This window comes from Onychostruthus taczanowskii, unplaced genomic scaffold (genome assembly GCF_017590055.1).
Source record: "Onychostruthus taczanowskii isolate IOZ18803 unplaced genomic scaffold, ASM1759005v1 scaffold3, whole genome shotgun sequence".
In the NCBI taxonomy this organism is placed as follows: domain Eukaryota; kingdom Metazoa; phylum Chordata; class Aves; order Passeriformes; family Passeridae; genus Onychostruthus; species Onychostruthus taczanowskii.
Window position 1 is genome coordinate 4,598,695 of NW_024500349.1, and position 19,066 is coordinate 4,617,760.

The following is a 19,066-nucleotide window of genomic DNA, read 5'->3' on the forward strand; positions in this document are numbered from 1 at the left end:
GCCACAATTTTCACTGTTATATATGTCTACACGAGTATTTCAACTCCTGCTGGCTGAATCACAAAAAAAAGGGACATCCTTTCAATGCTGTGTCAACACTCCACACCAAATGCTTTCAAACATTTTCTTCTAGGAATACTTTTCTTTTTCTAATACTTTGCTGTGGTGAGGTACAAGAGCCAGCAGCTTGTCTGAGTTAGCATATATATAAATACAATCCACATAGTTCACCAGACTGTCCCTATTCTAACTCATTTACTCAAGTGCACTTTTTCTGGAGAAATTTTAATGCACTAGAGTTTCAGATCGTCTTTTGGGTTTAAAGTTGTCAAAACAGGGATCCTGTGCTAGAAATATCTGTCATATCTCAGGTGCTCCTTAAAACTCATACTCAAGGGACCAATCCAGCAGGATACTTAAATGCTTAAAGCCACAAAATAAAACCCCTCTGATGCTTTATGTTAGTCAAATGCTCTATAGGTGAATGATTGTGGTTCTAGATGAAAATTTGTGATCTTCACATACATTACTATTGTTACATCACAAACTGACAACTCCTGCATCTATCATCAGAAGAATCTTTTGACTCATCTCACATGTAAAAGAACATATAGCTGAGTGATACTTACCAAATCAGCCATGTTCACAACTGATTTGGCATAGCTGTTGGTATGGCCGACTGACAGGCGGTGCTTTTTACACTGTAAAAAAAGCACAGACCAGTAACAGGCTCAGATTCAGAAAAACAAAGTCCATTTCCAAAACACCATGAAGTAAAAACAATATCAACAATATCAACAATATCACCCCTGCACAAGGTTTTGTCTCTTGTGTTGAGTGCAATGTTTACAACCAATAGTAGAAAATTGCTCAGAATTGCACATTACTGATATACTTTACAACAGCTGTTGTGAGGATGTATTAATTCCTCTTTAGAAAGCACCCTAGAATCTTAACTGGAAAGTGATATAAGAACAGTAACATTCTATTACTGTCTTCATTATCATTATTGTTGCCAATTTTAAAATTAATCACAAATGCCAATGCAGAAGTTAGCAACAAAAATTTCTGTAGCTGAGACTCCTTAAGATGTATTATCCCAGAAGTGCCTGTATCCGTGGTTTTTTTTTTTCAATTTTCTCTCCTAAGCTGTTTTCTTGTTGTATAGTTGCACACTCTATACAGCCACAGTAACTGGTTCAAACCACTTCAGCAATCAAATTCCAATGGCATCTTGACTGAAATTCGTAATGCAGTGTTATAAAAATGGCACTAGAAACAGCTATCCAGGTACTCCTATTTGCAGGGGAAAAAAAACAGTTATGAATGAGCACCATGAGCATGAAAGTCACAGGTATCTCAGAAGAATTTAAAAAAAAAGTGTACAAGCTTTTCAGAAATGTTTTGCCATCTTGTGCCCCATGATGCTCGATTTTGGAATTAAAATTGTCCATATTTTCTGGAAGTTAGGATCTTTTAGTGGGCAAGAAGTTTTACACAGCTAGGGCATAGGGCAGGCATCCTTTCAAGCAGGAATGTAGGGAAAACCACCAAAACCAAGGAAGTTAAGGCCACAGCGAATGATATTTCCTTCTTACAGAAGGAAATTATTTGGCTTCTTTGATCACTGGCACTCACCTCAGAGAATAAACTCCTAACTAGACTGACTCTTGCAGTAGCTGTGATTAGACAAAATTAGGAAACATTGTCCTTGAAGAAAATCTGCCTGAACAGATAGGAGGATCCCAAAGGAAATATTGTAGCTTCAGGTCTTTAGGATCAAGCACAGTTATAGTGATTTAAGGAATTTTCATCCAATATTATTAATTTTAATCCAAGAATTTATTCCTGTGTTCCCCAAACTGAGCTGGTGGAGGAGTACAGTATCTAAGGACAGTGGCACACTTTTTGTACACTTGTACACTCTCATGTCTATTTTTGCTAATTCAGATATTGCATGAGAGAATTGCTGCACATTACATAAGAAGTAGACAAGATTTATAAAAATATTTTTATTTTAAAGCCTAAGGGACCATAAAATCATCTAATGTCACCAGTCGGATGGGAACTACTAAGCTGAACTTAATCCAGTTACTTCAAGAGAAAATCCATTGTTTGTGTTTGAAGCTACCTTTGAAAACTGCAAATGATGAAGAATTTGCCATTTCCTTTGATATTTCCTTCGTTAAATGATTAATAAATTATCTTCACTGACATATATCTGTGTTTTTTCCTATTTGAATGAGTCTGTCTTTTCTTCAATACACTGTTTTTATGTGTCTTTCCACTATGTTAAAAACCCCACTGCATTTTCCCAGACCAAGTATAAAAGTTTAACAAAATCATTTTCTTTACATTTATTGGGATGTTTCAAAAAAATCTAGTCACTGTTAATCTCCCCATTCTCAACAGCTCCTGCACAATTGAAATAACTGCATTATGGATTTCTGAGTGCCTGTAACTAAGACAAATGCTCAGGAAAGCCACAAATAAAATCAACAGCTTAAATCATTCTAGCGACTAGTTACTTTCTGACCCTTCTTTCTGATCATCACACTTAGTTGCATTCTTGGTGCAATTAACTTGCCAAAATTCAAAACCAACTTCATCAATGGTTAATGAGACCATAACCTCTTCTATTAAGGACATACTGAATTTATTCCAGCCTTATAATATTCTTTATTGTTATGCTCTCTGGATAAATTAAGACAATTTGATGCTAATTGTAAGATGTTGAAATGTGTCAGTCTTACCATTAGGTGATCATTTACAATCATCAACTCAATGTATTTTGTTTCTTCTTCAACTTTACGTGGAATCTGACGAACCTATGGAGAGAATGTAACTCTTAGGGTCTAACAAAACAGAGTGTAACGGGTAACAGACGTCTGCACTTAGTGGCTTCCCCACTTTAATAAACAGGGAATAAAGTCTCTGTTTAGAATAGTTTTTTGAAACAAAATAAAGTGAGATAAACTAGCTACTTATCACTATTGCAACATGTTAAAAAATATATATAGGTTTTATTATGGGAGTTTCTGATAAAACTATACTCACAAGGAGCAAAATTATTTTACCTACCTTTTCATTTTCCATATAGCAGTATTTTAAAATTTCCTAACTCTTCCAGTAGGCAATGTCCAAGAGAACCCATCAATGTTTAGCTTACATTAGATACTTCTTTTTGTATTAGCTGTATTGATATAGAGATCTCATGCCAAACCAGCAGGAGCAGCAGGACTCCATCTGGACAAATTAACTCAGCAGACATGAAACAAACTTGACAGCATGTTCCTTATAAACAAGCATTTGGCACATACCTGCCTTTTCCTTCTTTTGTGTCTTGGCCTTACAACAAAATTCTGTGATGTAGTATTCGTCTGCCAGAATTCTAAGCAGAAAACACAGACAAATACATGGAATATTTACAAAAATATAGCCCAGCAATTAGTGACCCTGATGTAACATGACAGTAGTATGGCATTCTTCAGCACTTCAGATGCAGCAACAACTCATTTTTTTCAAGTTTCCAGCTAGAAGGCAAGACTACAGATGCTTCCCAGTAACACGGCTCTTATTAAAAACTCTACTAGTGATAATCTGGGTCTGTTGAAACAGATGATCTGTGGGTGTCACGCTTCAGAAAGCACAGCAGATGTTCTATGCCAAAACTTCACCAATACTGGGCATGAAATATTATTAGCATAGTACTTCCATGGAGTGAATCACATTTTCAGGAATTCAGCAGACATTCACAGAGCTCTTGCAATAGCTACCTAAATTAATAAGAAGAGCATGGAAGGCAGAATTAATGCTTTAAGATGATTATACTCACAAAGCAAAATATGTCAGAGTTGGGAGAAACCTTACAAGATTTTGGCAATGCTCACTTACCAACACAATATTCCTCCCTGCTAATCCCTCTGTGTCTATAACTTCTTAAATCTCTAATCATAAGCATCAAGTAGTTTATTCTTTTGCCAAATCCTTTTCACCAAATCTATTACTAGCCTCTCATGGAAAAGGACACATCATAAACTAAGCAGAAGATAACACTTGATCTCACTCTTTCAAATGTTCAAGAAGTAATTTTCCATCTTTAATTTTACATAGTCCCTGCCTCTCTTTTCCCTATGTGAAATAAAGCTCTTTCCTTATCTTGTATAAATGTGTTTGCTATTCGTATAACCCCAAGAAGATCATTTTGATTCATGCAAATTAAATGTGTGCAGTTTCTTAGTTTGTAATAATATCTTTCTCCTTTCACTTCTTTCCCTCTTTTGTGCTTTCTGCAGCTTTGGACATCCTTTCAGTTTCAAGGAACTGAAAACTTCTTTCAGTGTTTCAGTGATTTTAGCAGTCCTGAGGTGAAGTAAATAGTCCTATAATAGTGTTTATAGGACACCCCTATTGTCCGATAGGATTGATGGAGCTGTGTAAATTAAGAGACTTCCAGTTCACATATCTTTGTACACAACTTGTGATTGTTTTACAAATTCCTGAGCAGTTCAGTTTTGCTGGTGAGACAGGCAAGTTTCTCACAGCTTCACTTCCTGCTGTACATTAATGGTACAATTTCTGCATAAGGTTCAAAAATAGAATTAAAAACCATGCTGATAGGAATTTGATAGTGCTGACATATCAGAAAAATCTTAAAACACAAGGCTGAATTGCCCATCTGACAAGACATTGCCAGGCCTAAGTGATAATCTTAACCAGGGGTGGCAAATTACTAAGACAAACTAGGAAAACAAAGCATGACTAACTGCTATTGTCTTGGGTAAATTAGGAACTATGGTGTCATTTTGGTATGTAAGGTTTGCAGATATGTTTTCATGGAGCAACCTAGACAATCACAGTCTCTCTACTTAAAAATGTTTTCATGGTTACACCAATGCACTTGAAGACTGTCTTTAGAAAAGAGACCAAGGATAAATTAAATCACACCCAAGCTCCCTATTTATTACTTAAAGACCTGCAGACTCTTGAGCTTGAACAATGATGAGAAACCAAATCTGGAAAACCTTTTTACAATGTTTTTGATTATGCTTTATGTATGTTTATTACTTTAGACTCACAATTAGTTTAGACACACAACTGTATCTCAACCTGACATTTTTTATTTTATAACATGCTTAATGAAACCGGTAAAAATAACACTTTTCAACCAATAAAATAATAACTTACAGTACATATATATGATATATATATGTATATCTCAGATAACTTTACCAGCAAATGTGATGATTTTACTCACAATCATAAGTCAGTCACCTCTAAGGGAAATGATGCAGGCCTTACCATTAACACATTAACACACATTAACACTGCCTTTTGACTCACAAGATGGATAAATGCACACAGGTTGCATTTCCAGCCAAGGACCCTCAGGTAAAAGAACATGACCAGCAAAATCACAGGGAATGTTGATAGTTGAGAGAGTCTGGCAGATATTTTGATGGGAATAGATTGCCTCAAAAAAATGTAATGAAGATTCACAAAATCATAGAATCATCTTGATTGGAAAAAAGTTGCTAAAATTGAGTCCAACCATAAATCTAATACTGCCAAGTCCCACTAAATCATGTTCCTAAGTGTTGTATCTATATATTTTTCACGTGATCCCAAAAGAAAAGGGTATCTGTTACGTATTATTTGAAAAAACAGCACCTTTGTTAACATATTGTTATCTAAAACCATGCCAGGGCCTTGTAGATCTCAACAGAGATTGTTAAAAAAACAGTCTAGTGAATACAAAGTCAAATGCTCTAAGCGTGCCAAGTCATCTGTCCAAGCTTCCTTATTTAAAATCCTCATTATTCCTCAGACCACTGCAAAGTACAGTACAATAAATTCTTTTCTGAAACAGCTTTTGGGGTATTTTTTAATACCCAGGGAGCAAAAGAATGTATAAAGTACATTGCTATTTAACCGTGATAGAATACTGTATGCTTTTACTATCACTGATACTGGGTAATCCCTACCACTTGAATTTTTCCCCTTTCTAACACCAGTACTGAAGCTGATAATCTACCCAGTTCATTCCTAATGCAGTGTAAATGCTGAGTGGAAGTCTTACTTTACATACACACTCTTCTAAAGATAAGAGAAAAATCTTGGCTTCATGAAAAATCTCCTTAGGCCAGTCCAATTGATAAATTATGAGAGTAGCTATGATGATATATGCCAGCACAGGGCTTGCTACTGCTAACAATAGTTTTGTTGTAGTACTTTCAAAAAATCAATCACAACAATACTATTAGCAATTAACTGCAAACATTAATTAAAGAAAAAAAGTCAAGTTAAGACAGCAGTCTGACCTCTCCAGACTGGCAGGGAAGAAGCAGAGATACTGGTAGAGCTTTCATCCTCTGGAACTGTGACTATGCATGGAGGATGACTTACAGGCAGAGACAAATTGAATGATCACAGACAAAGAAAATTTTTGGGTTTCCTAATGAGGATATAATATTATACATGTACTATAATTTTCACTACAAACATCAGAAACACCTTTTCAAACAATTTTACAAAAACAAGTATGAGCATGTAGGAGAGTAGACTGTGAATTAAAGTCTATTTTTCCATACATGGGACCCTAAACATAAAGTGATAGAAGATTAGCGCCCCGTACCTCTCATCCACATTACAAATACTTGCCTAATTGAGAAGACTAGCACTCTGCAACTGAATTTCCTTTTTAACCTTTTCTACCATCCTGTGATTCTAATTCAATCTAGATGAATTCAATCTAGATGGCAGCATGTCCCATTATGTCACATGCTGGGCTTTGTACAGCAAAGCCACCAACTATTTATTTGTTATCTGTAGTGAAATCAAAACTGTACAAGTATGTCTGGATTTTTGTGGGAAAGCAAATAACCAAAACAAAACCGTGAAGCCCTAGTCTGACAGATTTTTGAAAATCAAGAAGCTTTGGTGGAGGTGAAACTGGGGCATTTACTTGCAATTAATCCCTTTTCATAGTTTTAAAAGCAGAAAGCAATTTTATTCCATAATCTTGAAAACACAGATTTCACTAAGGAAATCTTATAAAACAGCTTACAGATAGTAAGTACCAACACTAGCAATGTCTTAGTTTAACAACCCAAGATAGAAGATTTGTTTTAAACTCAGCATTGGTTGCATTATTTCCAATCTTTTGAGTTATATGCCCTCAAGAAAATGTGATAAATGATGGACTCTATTAGTGACCTTATGTTCAATAAATTGCTCTCATTACACTATCATCTCTGCAAGCACAGGTATTAAGCATGGTACCCGTGTAAGGTGCAGGTACACAGGAAGTTTTGTGACACAGAAGTCAATGCCTTGCACAAAAGTCATGAGATTTTGTGCTCGTGTTCCTCCATCCCAACACTGCCTCTGCCTTGCCTGGGCAATCATCATCCCAGGACAGGAGGTACCAAGCTGGGACCCTGGTTTTGTTTGGATTCAGATTCCTTCTTCAGAGCAAATTAAATCAACCAGATTGTAGCAATTTCCCTTTTTTCCCCCCTTCTTTTCTCACTAGTTCCCTGAATCATTCTACTTCGCTTAACAACTGGCAGACCTGCACAAACAATGCTCCAGAGATGAACCCATCTGCGTGTCGTATTCAGCACCTTAAGATCTCAGATCCAAATGTTACCATAGGACAAATAGCTTGTAACAAGATAACCAAACATCTGTAACTCTCCAGAAGAAGTCAGACTGGAGGTGGTTTCTTCCAAAATGTCTGTGTCTATGAAGGACAGTTACGCTTATCTAGGATATGCATTGTAGGGCAGGAAAACACATCTGTAAAACTGGCAAATCCTTGACAGAATGGGGATATGTCACAAATACTGCAATTTTAGCTTCAATTAGCAAGCCAGCCTCTCAGATGAAAACTGATTTTTTTAAAAAAAAACTTTCTCCCTCCACACACAATATGGGCATTTATCACTACAAGCACCTGAAACCACTTCTGCCTCCAAATTCATCTGCACTGAAAAGCATGGCCCTCATCATAGCCAGTACTGTGAAAGATGCTGAATGGACTGGAGATCAGAGTCACTGAACAGAAATTACATTGGGCAATTTCTTGTCTCCTTATGCTCACTCCATGGCACTCACCCTGTATCTCAAAACCAGAAAAACCCATGAAGAGTTATCAACCACCATCAAGGTGGTGTTTATTTTGATCACCTCTAGGCTACCTCAGTCCTTTCCTCTCTACAGCTACCAGCACATAATCCAGCCCACAGACCATATGACCTGTTAAGAGAAACACATATCACAACATGAAGGTCTAGGAGAGATTTCATTCACTAGATTCAGGATTTTTTTCATCACTTCAGATTTTTTCCTGTGTTTTCACTGTTTCAAAATGGTTTTTTTCAGTATTTTTTTTAAATTGGGTAAAAGAAGGTATATATAACAAAACAATATACTCTCAGAAGATGATCTATCAAATATAATCAACAAATTTGGCCTTAGACTAAAACACTCAATAAGTCATGAATACTAAAAAATCATACCAGACGGCAGGTCGGCTGAAGGAAATTCAAACAACTTGGATTTGTAAACAGAGTGGAAATGGAAGTCATCCTGAAATAGTAAATAATCGCCCATTATTATATCAGGAAAAATTAATCCATCTCATGAGCATTAAACAGACAAATCTAAAGGTTCTTGTTACCCAGCACATACCCCAGAGAACATGCAAGTTGCCAGGCACCATTGCTCTACATGTTCTTTTCCCAACTGCAACGTGATGGCTAATGCCACATTTAACCACCTTTTATATCTGAGTACCTCAAACACAGTGGCTGAGCACACAGAGCTAGGCCTAAATTAGGCTCCCAGAGCTGCTCAGGGAAAGTCAACGGAAGTCCCAGGAGCTGCTGAACTGGAGTCAAGGGTAAACCAGCAGGAGAGTGATACAATAAACCCAGAGCAGGAAGTGCCAAGGAAGGGGACTGGGCACTCACAGGCTCCAAGGGACCCTCCTCTAGTGCTGCCGTGCTCTACAGCCAAGAGCTACAGAGCACACACATAGACACATCACTGTCTAATTTTTGCAGGTCTGCTTTTGTCAGTGAAGATGGAGTCTCACATTCAAGGTAAATGAGTTAGGAATGAGGGGATGACCCTTTGGTCCCACGGCCTTATGCCTACCCTGTACCCATGGATGACTGTACTCAGAAAAAACACAGCAGGACTACTGTAAGTTCTACTTACATCTGAAGTGTAGTTTTCATCTGGCTCAATAAGGTAAGTATGATTTCCATCATAGAACATCCCACTGTCAAGAGCAGGAAAGGTAAATACAGATTTAATAAACAAACACTAGCGCAACATGGAAGTAACTTCTAAAAGTTAATATACTTTAAAAATTTAAATATTTGGGAAATGAAGAGTTTAAAATGGTTTCAGGAACTGAATGCAATTCTGGATCAATCTTTTTGTTTCATCACTTTCAAAAGATTTTCTCCTGTGGTGAAGACTGTTTTTTCTTCCACAAACCTTCTCTACAACACATATAAACACAAAATGGGCTAATTTAACCAACTGAAAATCCAGTTCAAAGCCCCCATTCCCATGCAGGAGATATCTACCTGCAACAGATAAATAAGGGACCTGTCATTAGGAACTCATTTTTGGAACATATGTATAGCTTTCCCCAAATAAAAATGATATTTAATTGAATTGAATTATCCTTAGGTTTTAATGGGTTTTTTATTAACTCTTCCCTTAGCATTTCGTTTAAATAAAGTGTTGATACAAATATACAAAGATCAGAAAAACAAATGTTATTTCTTACATCAATACATTATGATCTTCAACCAAACCAGAATAAATGTTATTTCTTACATTATGATCTTCAACCAAACCAGAATATTTTTAAGTAACTTTTCCTTTATTGCAGTGACATGGTTGGGATTAGGCTGCATCAGCATGTCACTTTCAAAGGGCCACTACTACAGTGTTTAAGCTTGGCCCTAAATACGAGCTGTAAATTCAAATTTGGCACATTGCACACAACAACAACAGCATGAAAGCGAGATTATTTATTTACTTATGTTACTGTTAAAAATACCCAAACCAAACAAGAATTACAAGGAACAAAAGCAGATCCTTTTCTTTTTTCTTATGCAGCATTTTTTATCAGCAAAATTGACATTCACAGAAGTTACCTGGGTTACTGACTGTATAACATATATCAAGTACGAGCATAACTACAATGTAAAGCTGCTTCACCTTTCAAATTACACATGCCTATTCTTTGGAAATACTTTGGAAATACTGTCTATACAGTCTAAGCAAAATATTCCAGCATCTACTGGAGCTTCTTTGCTTGGAAAAAAGGAGACTGGGGAAGATCCTGTAGCTTTTTATCAGTTTCCTTCCCTCTAATTGCAACTTTAGTTAAGCGGGATCTGCAAGGTGAAGCACTGTCAGCAAAGAGCTTCCTGTGAGACTGCTGCTCCAGCAGCACTGACCTCTGATCAGGTCACTCAGCAGTGACAAGAATAATAGTCACAGCTGACCTACAGACCTGAGGTGCCCCCTCAAAGCATTCGTGGCTCTTTTCCCACCAGCTACCATAGAGCCAGTGTGCTCTGAAGAAACCACACGCCCATGGGTGTGTTTAAGAGAAAGCAAAACATTTCAAAAGCCTGCGTTTTGGTGATGTGTATTCTTCAGACAATCACGTTTGTAGCCGTGACAGCGGAATTCACAGCAGCGACGGCAGTTTCGGCATCCACCAGCAGCCGGCAGCAGGATCCCAGCCGTGCCCGCTGCCTCGCCTCCCAGCCCGGGCTGCGAGCCGCGCCTCGCCACGGCTCACCCACACCCCAGCCACCCTGGCCTCTGCAGCCACAGTCCTCCTCGGTTAACTCATAGCAAACCGTCGTCACTCCACATCCACAGAAAACAAACAAAAGTCCAAGCAAAATAGCTTGCTTGAAGTTGAGGTGGCAGAGATACATTTGTCATTAGCCAAGTCATTAAGAAGACATGCATAATTTCAGGCATTCTGTCGGCCAGATGTGATTGATTTAACTAATAAAAGGAAGGACGCAAAGCAGACATTACTAAAATAAGAACTCATAACTTCTGATTAAAAAACCCCAACTATTTTTCACATGTATGAATAATTCTGCTGGCTGAGATCTAGAGGTACTAATACGCAAAAGAGGAGACTGGCATGACCTTTAGAAATATGAAGCTTGTTATTCTCTTAAAGGCATCTGTTCTGTCTTGTGTACTTCCTAAAATTCATGAAAGCAAAGCTCCTGCCCCGCAGACCTTGCAGAAGACAACTCTGCCCAGCTACCCTTATTCCAGCAAGATATTCCAAAGTGTGGTTGAAGCTAAGGAGCTCTGATTGCCAGTGTAAGTTTCTAATAATTATCATTTAAAATCAGCTGTGTAGGAGCTAGTTGCAATGATGGAAATGCAGTGGCAGAGAATGTGAGTTTAATACAGCTCAGGAAACATTACTTTCTCATACTGGATGTTTGAAATACCAGCCTGATTGGAGTAAGCTTGTGTCAAAGAACTCAGCTCAAACTTTATTATATCAAGGGAAAAAAAAATGGAGGGGAGGGTGGGGAGAGGAGACAGGGAGATACCTTTCAAGAGAGAGCTGAATTATACAATGAAAAAAAATGCATCATCTATCATGTAACTTTAGAAGGGACTAATTTGCATATCAGGCCATTGAAGAATACAGAGCAGCAGAACAGTCAGTTTTAAGCATAAATGCACAGAAAGAGGGCAGGGAAAGACATATGCAGGCTCTCCTTTGTTCCTGCTTTTTCTCCTAGGAGTTAGCAGGGGCCAAGACCTAATGGACCACTGCTAATGGAAGCCATGCAGCGCCTCAGGATGCATTAGGAAGCTACTATTTTTAGGCTTACTGTCCATGCTTCAAACTGGGCTCAAGTTTCTTGAGCTGCACAGCTGTAAATCAGACAAGTGCAAGGATGACAAGTCTTCTGCAGGCGTTCTCCCCTTCATACTAAAGAATATACAACTATAAAAGACACTACTCAAATGAAAGTACTTATATGACTGATACCAGAACTACAGAATAATTGCAAATAGACAATAGGCTGAAGAAGATTTCCATCAGCTAAACCCTGCTTCCACAGAAAAAGGTAAAGCTCACGTGATCTCTACACAGGCCCACTTGGTGCCATGACTTTGCAAGCTGATGTCAGTATTAGTAGTGCTGAGATCCTGTAATTCCCAGATGTGACAGGCACTTGGTTGATCTGAAAACCTGACTAGCATCATTCAATAGCACCAAAAGTAGACAGGTCCAAAAGCTGTACAACCCATACACAGCTTTATGTAGCCTTCACTTGACAGAGGCTTTATTTATAAGTAAAATTATGCACTTCAAATAAAAATTATTGCACCCTCATGCCTTTTCTTCTAGATTTTTCAAGATTTTACTATATGCATACACATAGCTTAAGGCCAGAAATTCTGTTAAAAAAAATGGACAACACAAGATAAATTCTAAAGTGACATTTTCTTTGTAAAGATCCTAGAAAAGAAATAAAGCATATACATCATTATAGCAACAAGAAAAGGACACAATTTCCAAATAATTCATTGGCATTGTTTTTATTTTTGTAGAATAGGACATTTTCAGCTACTTCTACTCTGCCATCTCTATAATAAGTTCGAAAAGGACACAATTTCCAAATAAATCATTGGCATTGTTTTTATTCCTATGTAGAATAGGACATTTTCAGCTACTTCTACTCTGCCATCTCTATAATAAGTTATCTTAAAACAATGCCTGGCCATTGCATTAGTCCTGAGTTTAGGGGAAAAAAAAAAAAAAGTAAATTCTGAAGATTTTTGATTGCTTAATATTGGTGACAAAGCAGTATAGGAAAATAAATAGCATTTTTTTTTGCTATAAACATGTATCATTTTACTATAAGCAACTTGATTTTCCTTAAAAGAGTGATAAACAAAGGTCAGTAAAAACAAAACAGCAGACTTACTGTAATCCATGGCATGTTGACAAGGCAACAAATGATACAGAATTTCCTCGAATTTTTCCCTGATAATAGCAATGTTCTCCTCCCTGAAATTGGAAATCGAGACTGTAAATCCATGGGACATTCCACAGCATCACACTTCATCCTGTCAAGGACGGCTTTTTCATAAACACTTTCCCAAGCCATTGGCATGGCACCCAGAACTCACTATCACTCATGTGGGTGTTCATCCCCTCTTCTTTGAGCCTTGGTTTGGTACTTAGACAAACACCATCATCTTGACACTGTACACCAAATGGTGAATTTCACAATCTCAGTGTGAAACCCCTGACATCCTGAGATGGATTTCAGAGACAAATTACTCCAGAAGTGCTCATCTTTCTTCACTGACTGGAAAAAGAGTTGGAAGTAGGGGGCTTAGACTCAGCATCTGCTCTGCACATGACTACATCAGACAGGATGCTCTGCATCTGCTCTGAGGGTAAGGCAATTTCCTTCTTCCAAGGAGAAAGGTATGCTAACAAAATAATAACAATGCTTGATTGAAAAAAACTACCAAAGGAAAAGTAGTCACTAGCACTCCAAAGCTAATGGAACCTCTAAGAATAACTAAGTAGTAAAGGAATACAATGAAAATGAATATTTGCCTCTTCTCTTCTGCAAATAAAATGTATACCTTTCTATTAAATCCAGCTGACTCTACTCAAAAATTTCCCCCCGGTTTCACTGTAGTAGGGCTTTCACTGATAAGCCCTACTACACATGCAATAAATTTATTCAGTATTGCACAATATTTGTATGTAAAATTAGAAAAACAAAAAACAATTCAAACATCCCTTAAATTCTCATTGACATCTACTCTTCAGAATAACTTACCTATCAGTGTCTCACCAAATTTATCTATGCTGTAATGCACTAACACTGGTTAAAGAACTATGAAGGAGATTTTCAGTACTTTTCTTTTTTAATAGCATTTACTTGCAAATACTTCTTCCAGCAAATGAATGAATAATATACCTAGCCTAATGTACCCAGCCCTCTGAATATTTATGTCCATTTACCAAAGGGAGGGAAAGAGATTACAATTACAGCTGTTTCAGAAGCCAGCAGTCACTTGCAAGTTGCATAGCACAGTGATTTCAGACATCTGACATTAAATGCTTTCAGATTTTATTTTTCAAATACTAAAAAAAAAAAAAAAAAAAGGAGGACCAATTTATTGTAAAAAAAATATGAGGGCTAATTTTCAAAAACTAAAAAAAAAAAAAAAAAAGAGGATCAAATTAATGGTAAGAAAATATGTAGGCTACATTGGTAGTTTTGTGTTTTGATCAGGAAACCCTGTTCTGTTTTCTACAAGAAACTACTGTTGAAAGCAGCTCCAATGCATGGGTGCCTCTGGTTTGAGGTGCACTCCTTAAGAGAGTACAGGAGGCTGTTTGTTAGAGCACAGCTGCTCACAGTGCTTGATCTCAGCCTGCTCAAAGGAAGTCCTTCACCACGCTGACCTGCAGAGTAACCACCATGCTGCCCACCGTGGGCACCCCTCTGCTCAGACATCTGAAGGGAAACCGGTGCCACAGAGGCAGTGTTTGACTCCCTGTCTCACGTTGGTGAGAGGCTCTGGGGCTGACTCATCCCAGGCTACACCAAGGTGTGTCTGACAGCAGGTGTATGACCCATCACCCCCGGACCAGCATTTCTTATGACTATCCAGAATTTGGGACACAGATCAAGTATCAGTGAAAAGGAGATTGTTTCAATTTCTGCTTTGCACTCATGTACATTTTAGCCACCAATATCCTAAGTTAGTTTGATTTCAGAGAGACTATATACTTCTTTGTTTTTCCTGAAATCTCGGCTCATTTTCTCCATTTTATCCTCCTTTTCTATTTACCTATTTATTTCCTATATCTTAGCTTCTTTAAGCTGTCTTGACTTGCTATTTTTTTTCTTTCAGTCAGTAGAACTTTCCCCTCTACAGGATCATGGAACTGCTTAAGCCTTTCAGGTCTTTTTGGAATATATGAATAAGAAGTAAACAAGAGAGACTCCAGTTAGCAAATAACAAAGCTAAAAATCAAACTATATGGATGATCTAAAACCTTATGAGCAATAAAATACACTCTAAAGAGAATTCTTGAAGTAGTATTCCTGTAAAAGACATAACTGGAATTAAGTGCATGGATATGGAAATAATACTGAAAAGACTATCAGTAGGGAGTTGTACAGGCTTCTAGCTGTGGAAGGAATTTGGAGTAATTACACAAATTAGTTTGTTCTCAGAAAATGTAGTTAATATGTACGAGAAATAGAATCTCAGGCTACATTAGTTTGCAAAACCATGTCTTTTCAACCAGGAGGAACATTTTTTCATACTAAGAGTCCAGTCTGTGGCTCAAAAGTGTGTTTTGATCTTTCAAATGGAAATCAAATAAATGTCACATGAGAGTACCTCCAAATTAATTTATTCTGTAATAAATCCATGGGAAAAAAAATTAGGCATACAGATCTAGAAGAGAAAAATATAACAAAACCAGGTCTAAATTTTTGTCTGGGAAAAATGCAATTGAGATACACAAATTCTACTCTATTTAATCAAATCAATTAAACTCAATGATCTACTAGAGTTCACGGTAATTCCAGTGGAGACAGAAACACAACTCTGATCTCAGTCTCAGGGACCAGTTCTTATCACTACAAAACATTCCTTTCTATATGCTAACATCCAGGAGACATTTTTTAGTTATGTATTTATGTTCCTATCATTATAACATAAGTTCGCTGCAAACCAGTTAATAAAATTAAGCTAAAAAAATTATTTTCACTTCTTTAAATGAAGATAGTTTTTTTTTTTTTTTTTTCCGAGTACATGATGCATGTGATTATCTGAGGTGGTTAGAGCATGGTGCTCATAACACCAAGGTTCTGAGTTTGACCCCTGTGTGGGTACTTAAAGCTACAAATTCTGAGAATTGACATGTTCAGGAAACCACTGGATGTGGCACCCAGTGCCATGGTTTAGTTGGCATGATGGTGTTTTGTCAAAGGTTGGACTTAAAGAACTTGGAAGTAATTTCCAACCTTAATGAGTCTATGATTCTGTGGTTCTGTATTGAGAATCAGGACACATAAAGGTACTCTACAGGACAGATTTTTTCAAGCACGTGTAATTTTGGGCAAGAAGTTTACTGTTGTTGTTTCACTATAGTGCTGAGGCTGAAATTGTTCTGGGTTCGGCATGTACTAAACCTGTTTTATAGCAGGTGTGCCATAAAATGCACTGTATTAGAGGAAAAATCACAGTATGTGAGAGCCCTAAGACCACCAAACACTAAATATCATGATCATATCTATCTTCTTTTACTCTGCTCTTGGAAACACCCCCTGAAGGACTAGGGTTGTCTCTCTTATCTACTGGTGTCTTCAGCAAAGAGACAAAAGCTGGGGAAAAAAATCTTCATTTTTTTCCTAAAAATATTCTGGTCCCATATGATAATTAAGACTTCCCTTAAGAGCTGAAATTAGCACCAGCTAGAGTTCAGTCCAGAACATCACCGGTCTTTTGTGAAGAGTTGTTGGCTTCCTGTAGCTAACAGAGCCTCTCTCTGTTCTCTCAAAAGCAGTAATTGCCCATCTCAGCAAATCAAACCTCCACACTGGCCTTTGCCAGCTACTGGGGAATGGTTCAGTGTAAGATGAGAGGAAATCAGACCGCTCTTCGACATATGGCCAGCCATAAGTCTGAGCAGCACATTTACCCACTTCTGCTCTAAAACTGAACCTGGTCGCTCTAGAGTCTGGGAGAAAATTAGGCTAAATGTCATCTCCTATGAGACAAGGTCAGCCTGGTGACAACAGCTGTGACACAAACCTGCAACACACATTTGCCTGCAAGGCAAAATTTCTGCCAATGCCCATAGCACTCTGCTGTCCATTTCCTTGGATCAGTAAGTTATCCTTCTTGCATGAACCTTCTTGATATGAAGGACAACCTACTCCGAGTGCAGCACAGAAAATAGATATTTTTTAAAAGTTTATTAATTTGGAGAGATAAAGATGAAATAACATGCTACAAGGAAAAAAAAAAAAAAAAAAAAAAAAAAAAAACCAACCAACCAAAAAAACCCAGAATGACCCCAGGGTCAATTAAAACAAGTTAATGATTATGATAGTTGTCAATTCATAAAACAGCCTTCATCTGATGCTTAAGTTGGATAATTCTAGCAAAATCCTGAATTAGAGCTATTTACCCTGTGAACAGCTACAGTTCATCTCTAACCAGATGCAACCCTTTTGTCCATGTCAGTACAAGTCTTCTTGCAACCTGTTGGGTACGTAGTGTGGCAAAGACACTAAAAATGGTAAGACACAGATGTCAAATGCAAATAAAATCTGTTTCCATTTTTATTCTTTAAGATAGTTTGTCCCTGCTTTGAGAGGCATCAGCTGCTGAGCAGACACAAAAGAGATGAAAAACACATTAACCAACACTCATAATAAAGGGTGAAATAAGTAAAGTGAAAAAACAGCCCCGACAGTCATTAATGGCAGCAGTTCACTCCTCTCTGCAGTCACAGTGCAAAAAGCATCTGCTGACCATACACTGGCAGAGTTTGTTATTCACCTCAGAGACACTGACCTTCCCAGGGGAGGAAAATAAGGATGCACATTCATCTGCTTTCTACATTGGATATCCAAGTAAGCCATTTCTGCAATTAAGAGAGGTGCTGGCCAGTAAAACACATGCAACAGTCAGGCACTGACCTTAAAATGAATACCTTCCTTCTCCTACATATTCCTATTTTAACACTTTTAAATCCACAGGAAAGGAGATTGCTGGTTTAATTCAAATCCTAGTAACATATCTCCCTCTTTCCTTGCAGGGGAAAGTTCCCAAAAGGCCAGCTAAGGCTCAAACCACCATTCTGTGAATGCTAGATGATAATGAGCTGCCAGATAACAATAAGCTGTTTAAAGGGCTACCCATTGTGGGGCCACCAGTTACAAAAATACATAACTAAGGCTGCACGATCAACAGCAAAAGGAAAAGAAAATGCACCCTTGCTCTCTGACTTCTACAGCAGAAAATAACTTGTTGTGAATGGGTTTCTATTAGTAAACAGAAGAGTCAAAATGGCACTTTGACCTGTGTAACTGCAATGAGAGAAAACATCTTTTAATTGACACACGCTTCAGCAACTGGCAGGAGCCCTGCTGTGCTGAGCCCTGAGTTCAGCTCTTACTCAGCTCAGTAACAACGCCAGGGACCTGGCACCACCTCTTTGCAGAGTAGTTTCTGGACTGCAGTCTCCTTAAAGCCAAATGTTCTGAAATTGTGAACGGTGCCCTCCCTTTGTGGGAGGATGGCTACCACATGTGCTCATATAGCTCGGAGCCGACACGCTGTGGTGACATTAGATTATAACGCCGTTTCAGTTTCTGAAATCAGAGATATGGATTCCAAAATTAGGATAAGGCACAGCCACTTCTAAGCCTTCTCCACAAAACGCCCATGTTTAAAGACTGTTGGCAGCACTCTTAACAAACAGAGACACACGTGTATGTGACAGGATCCTGCACGCAGGCGACTCGCTCCAACTGCCATCAGTGACTCACAGCAGGAGCCTTCAGCAGATGGCACAAGATATCAGCCCAGCTTCCCAGTTCAGAGGCCAAATGAGGGTTGTGTTTACTGCCCAGTAGCTATGAGAGAAGATGCCCCACAAAACACTGCAGGGTGTGGATAGAGAGCTCATGCCAACACCACACCATCTGCTCTGGAAGCTGCCTTGGCATCTGCTTGAAAAACAGACTCCTGATTTGCCTTGACTTACCTTGGTGTTAGGGGAAATTATTTTTTATTATCAGGTGCCAGGCAAAGATGAGGCAGAGGAGAAAAGGTTACCTCTTCCTGCCTACTCTGTTGCTGTCTTTAAGACAGCTCTTGTAGCAGTGGCTAGTGTCTCTCAGTCATGGCATACAAGTAATTTAAATTATAGTCATTTTGCTCCACTCCTGCATTCCTGTTCCAGGGAAATGGAAGCAAACAT

General features: G+C 38.1%; 1 protein-coding gene across 3 annotated transcripts in view; it reads right to left on the reverse strand.

Annotated features, from left to right (window-relative positions):
• The window catches only part of ADAM22 (ADAM metallopeptidase domain 22), a 129,926-nt gene that overhangs the window by 44,351 nt on the left and 66,509 nt on the right, over window positions 1–19,066 (reverse strand). For all 3 annotated transcript variants that reach the window (XM_041408701.1, XM_041408700.1, XM_041408699.1), the window contains exons 5-10: window positions 13,017–13,099; window positions 9,226–9,289; window positions 8,523–8,592; window positions 3,321–3,391; window positions 2,754–2,828; window positions 630–701 (exon numbers count right to left, since the gene is read on the reverse strand). In XM_041408701.1, the coding sequence (XP_041264635.1) occupies window positions 630–701; window positions 2,754–2,828; window positions 3,321–3,391; window positions 8,523–8,592; window positions 9,226–9,289; window positions 13,017–13,099 (435 nt within the window). The remainder of the gene's footprint in view (window positions 1–629; window positions 702–2,753; window positions 2,829–3,320; window positions 3,392–8,522; window positions 8,593–9,225; window positions 9,290–13,016; window positions 13,100–19,066) is intronic.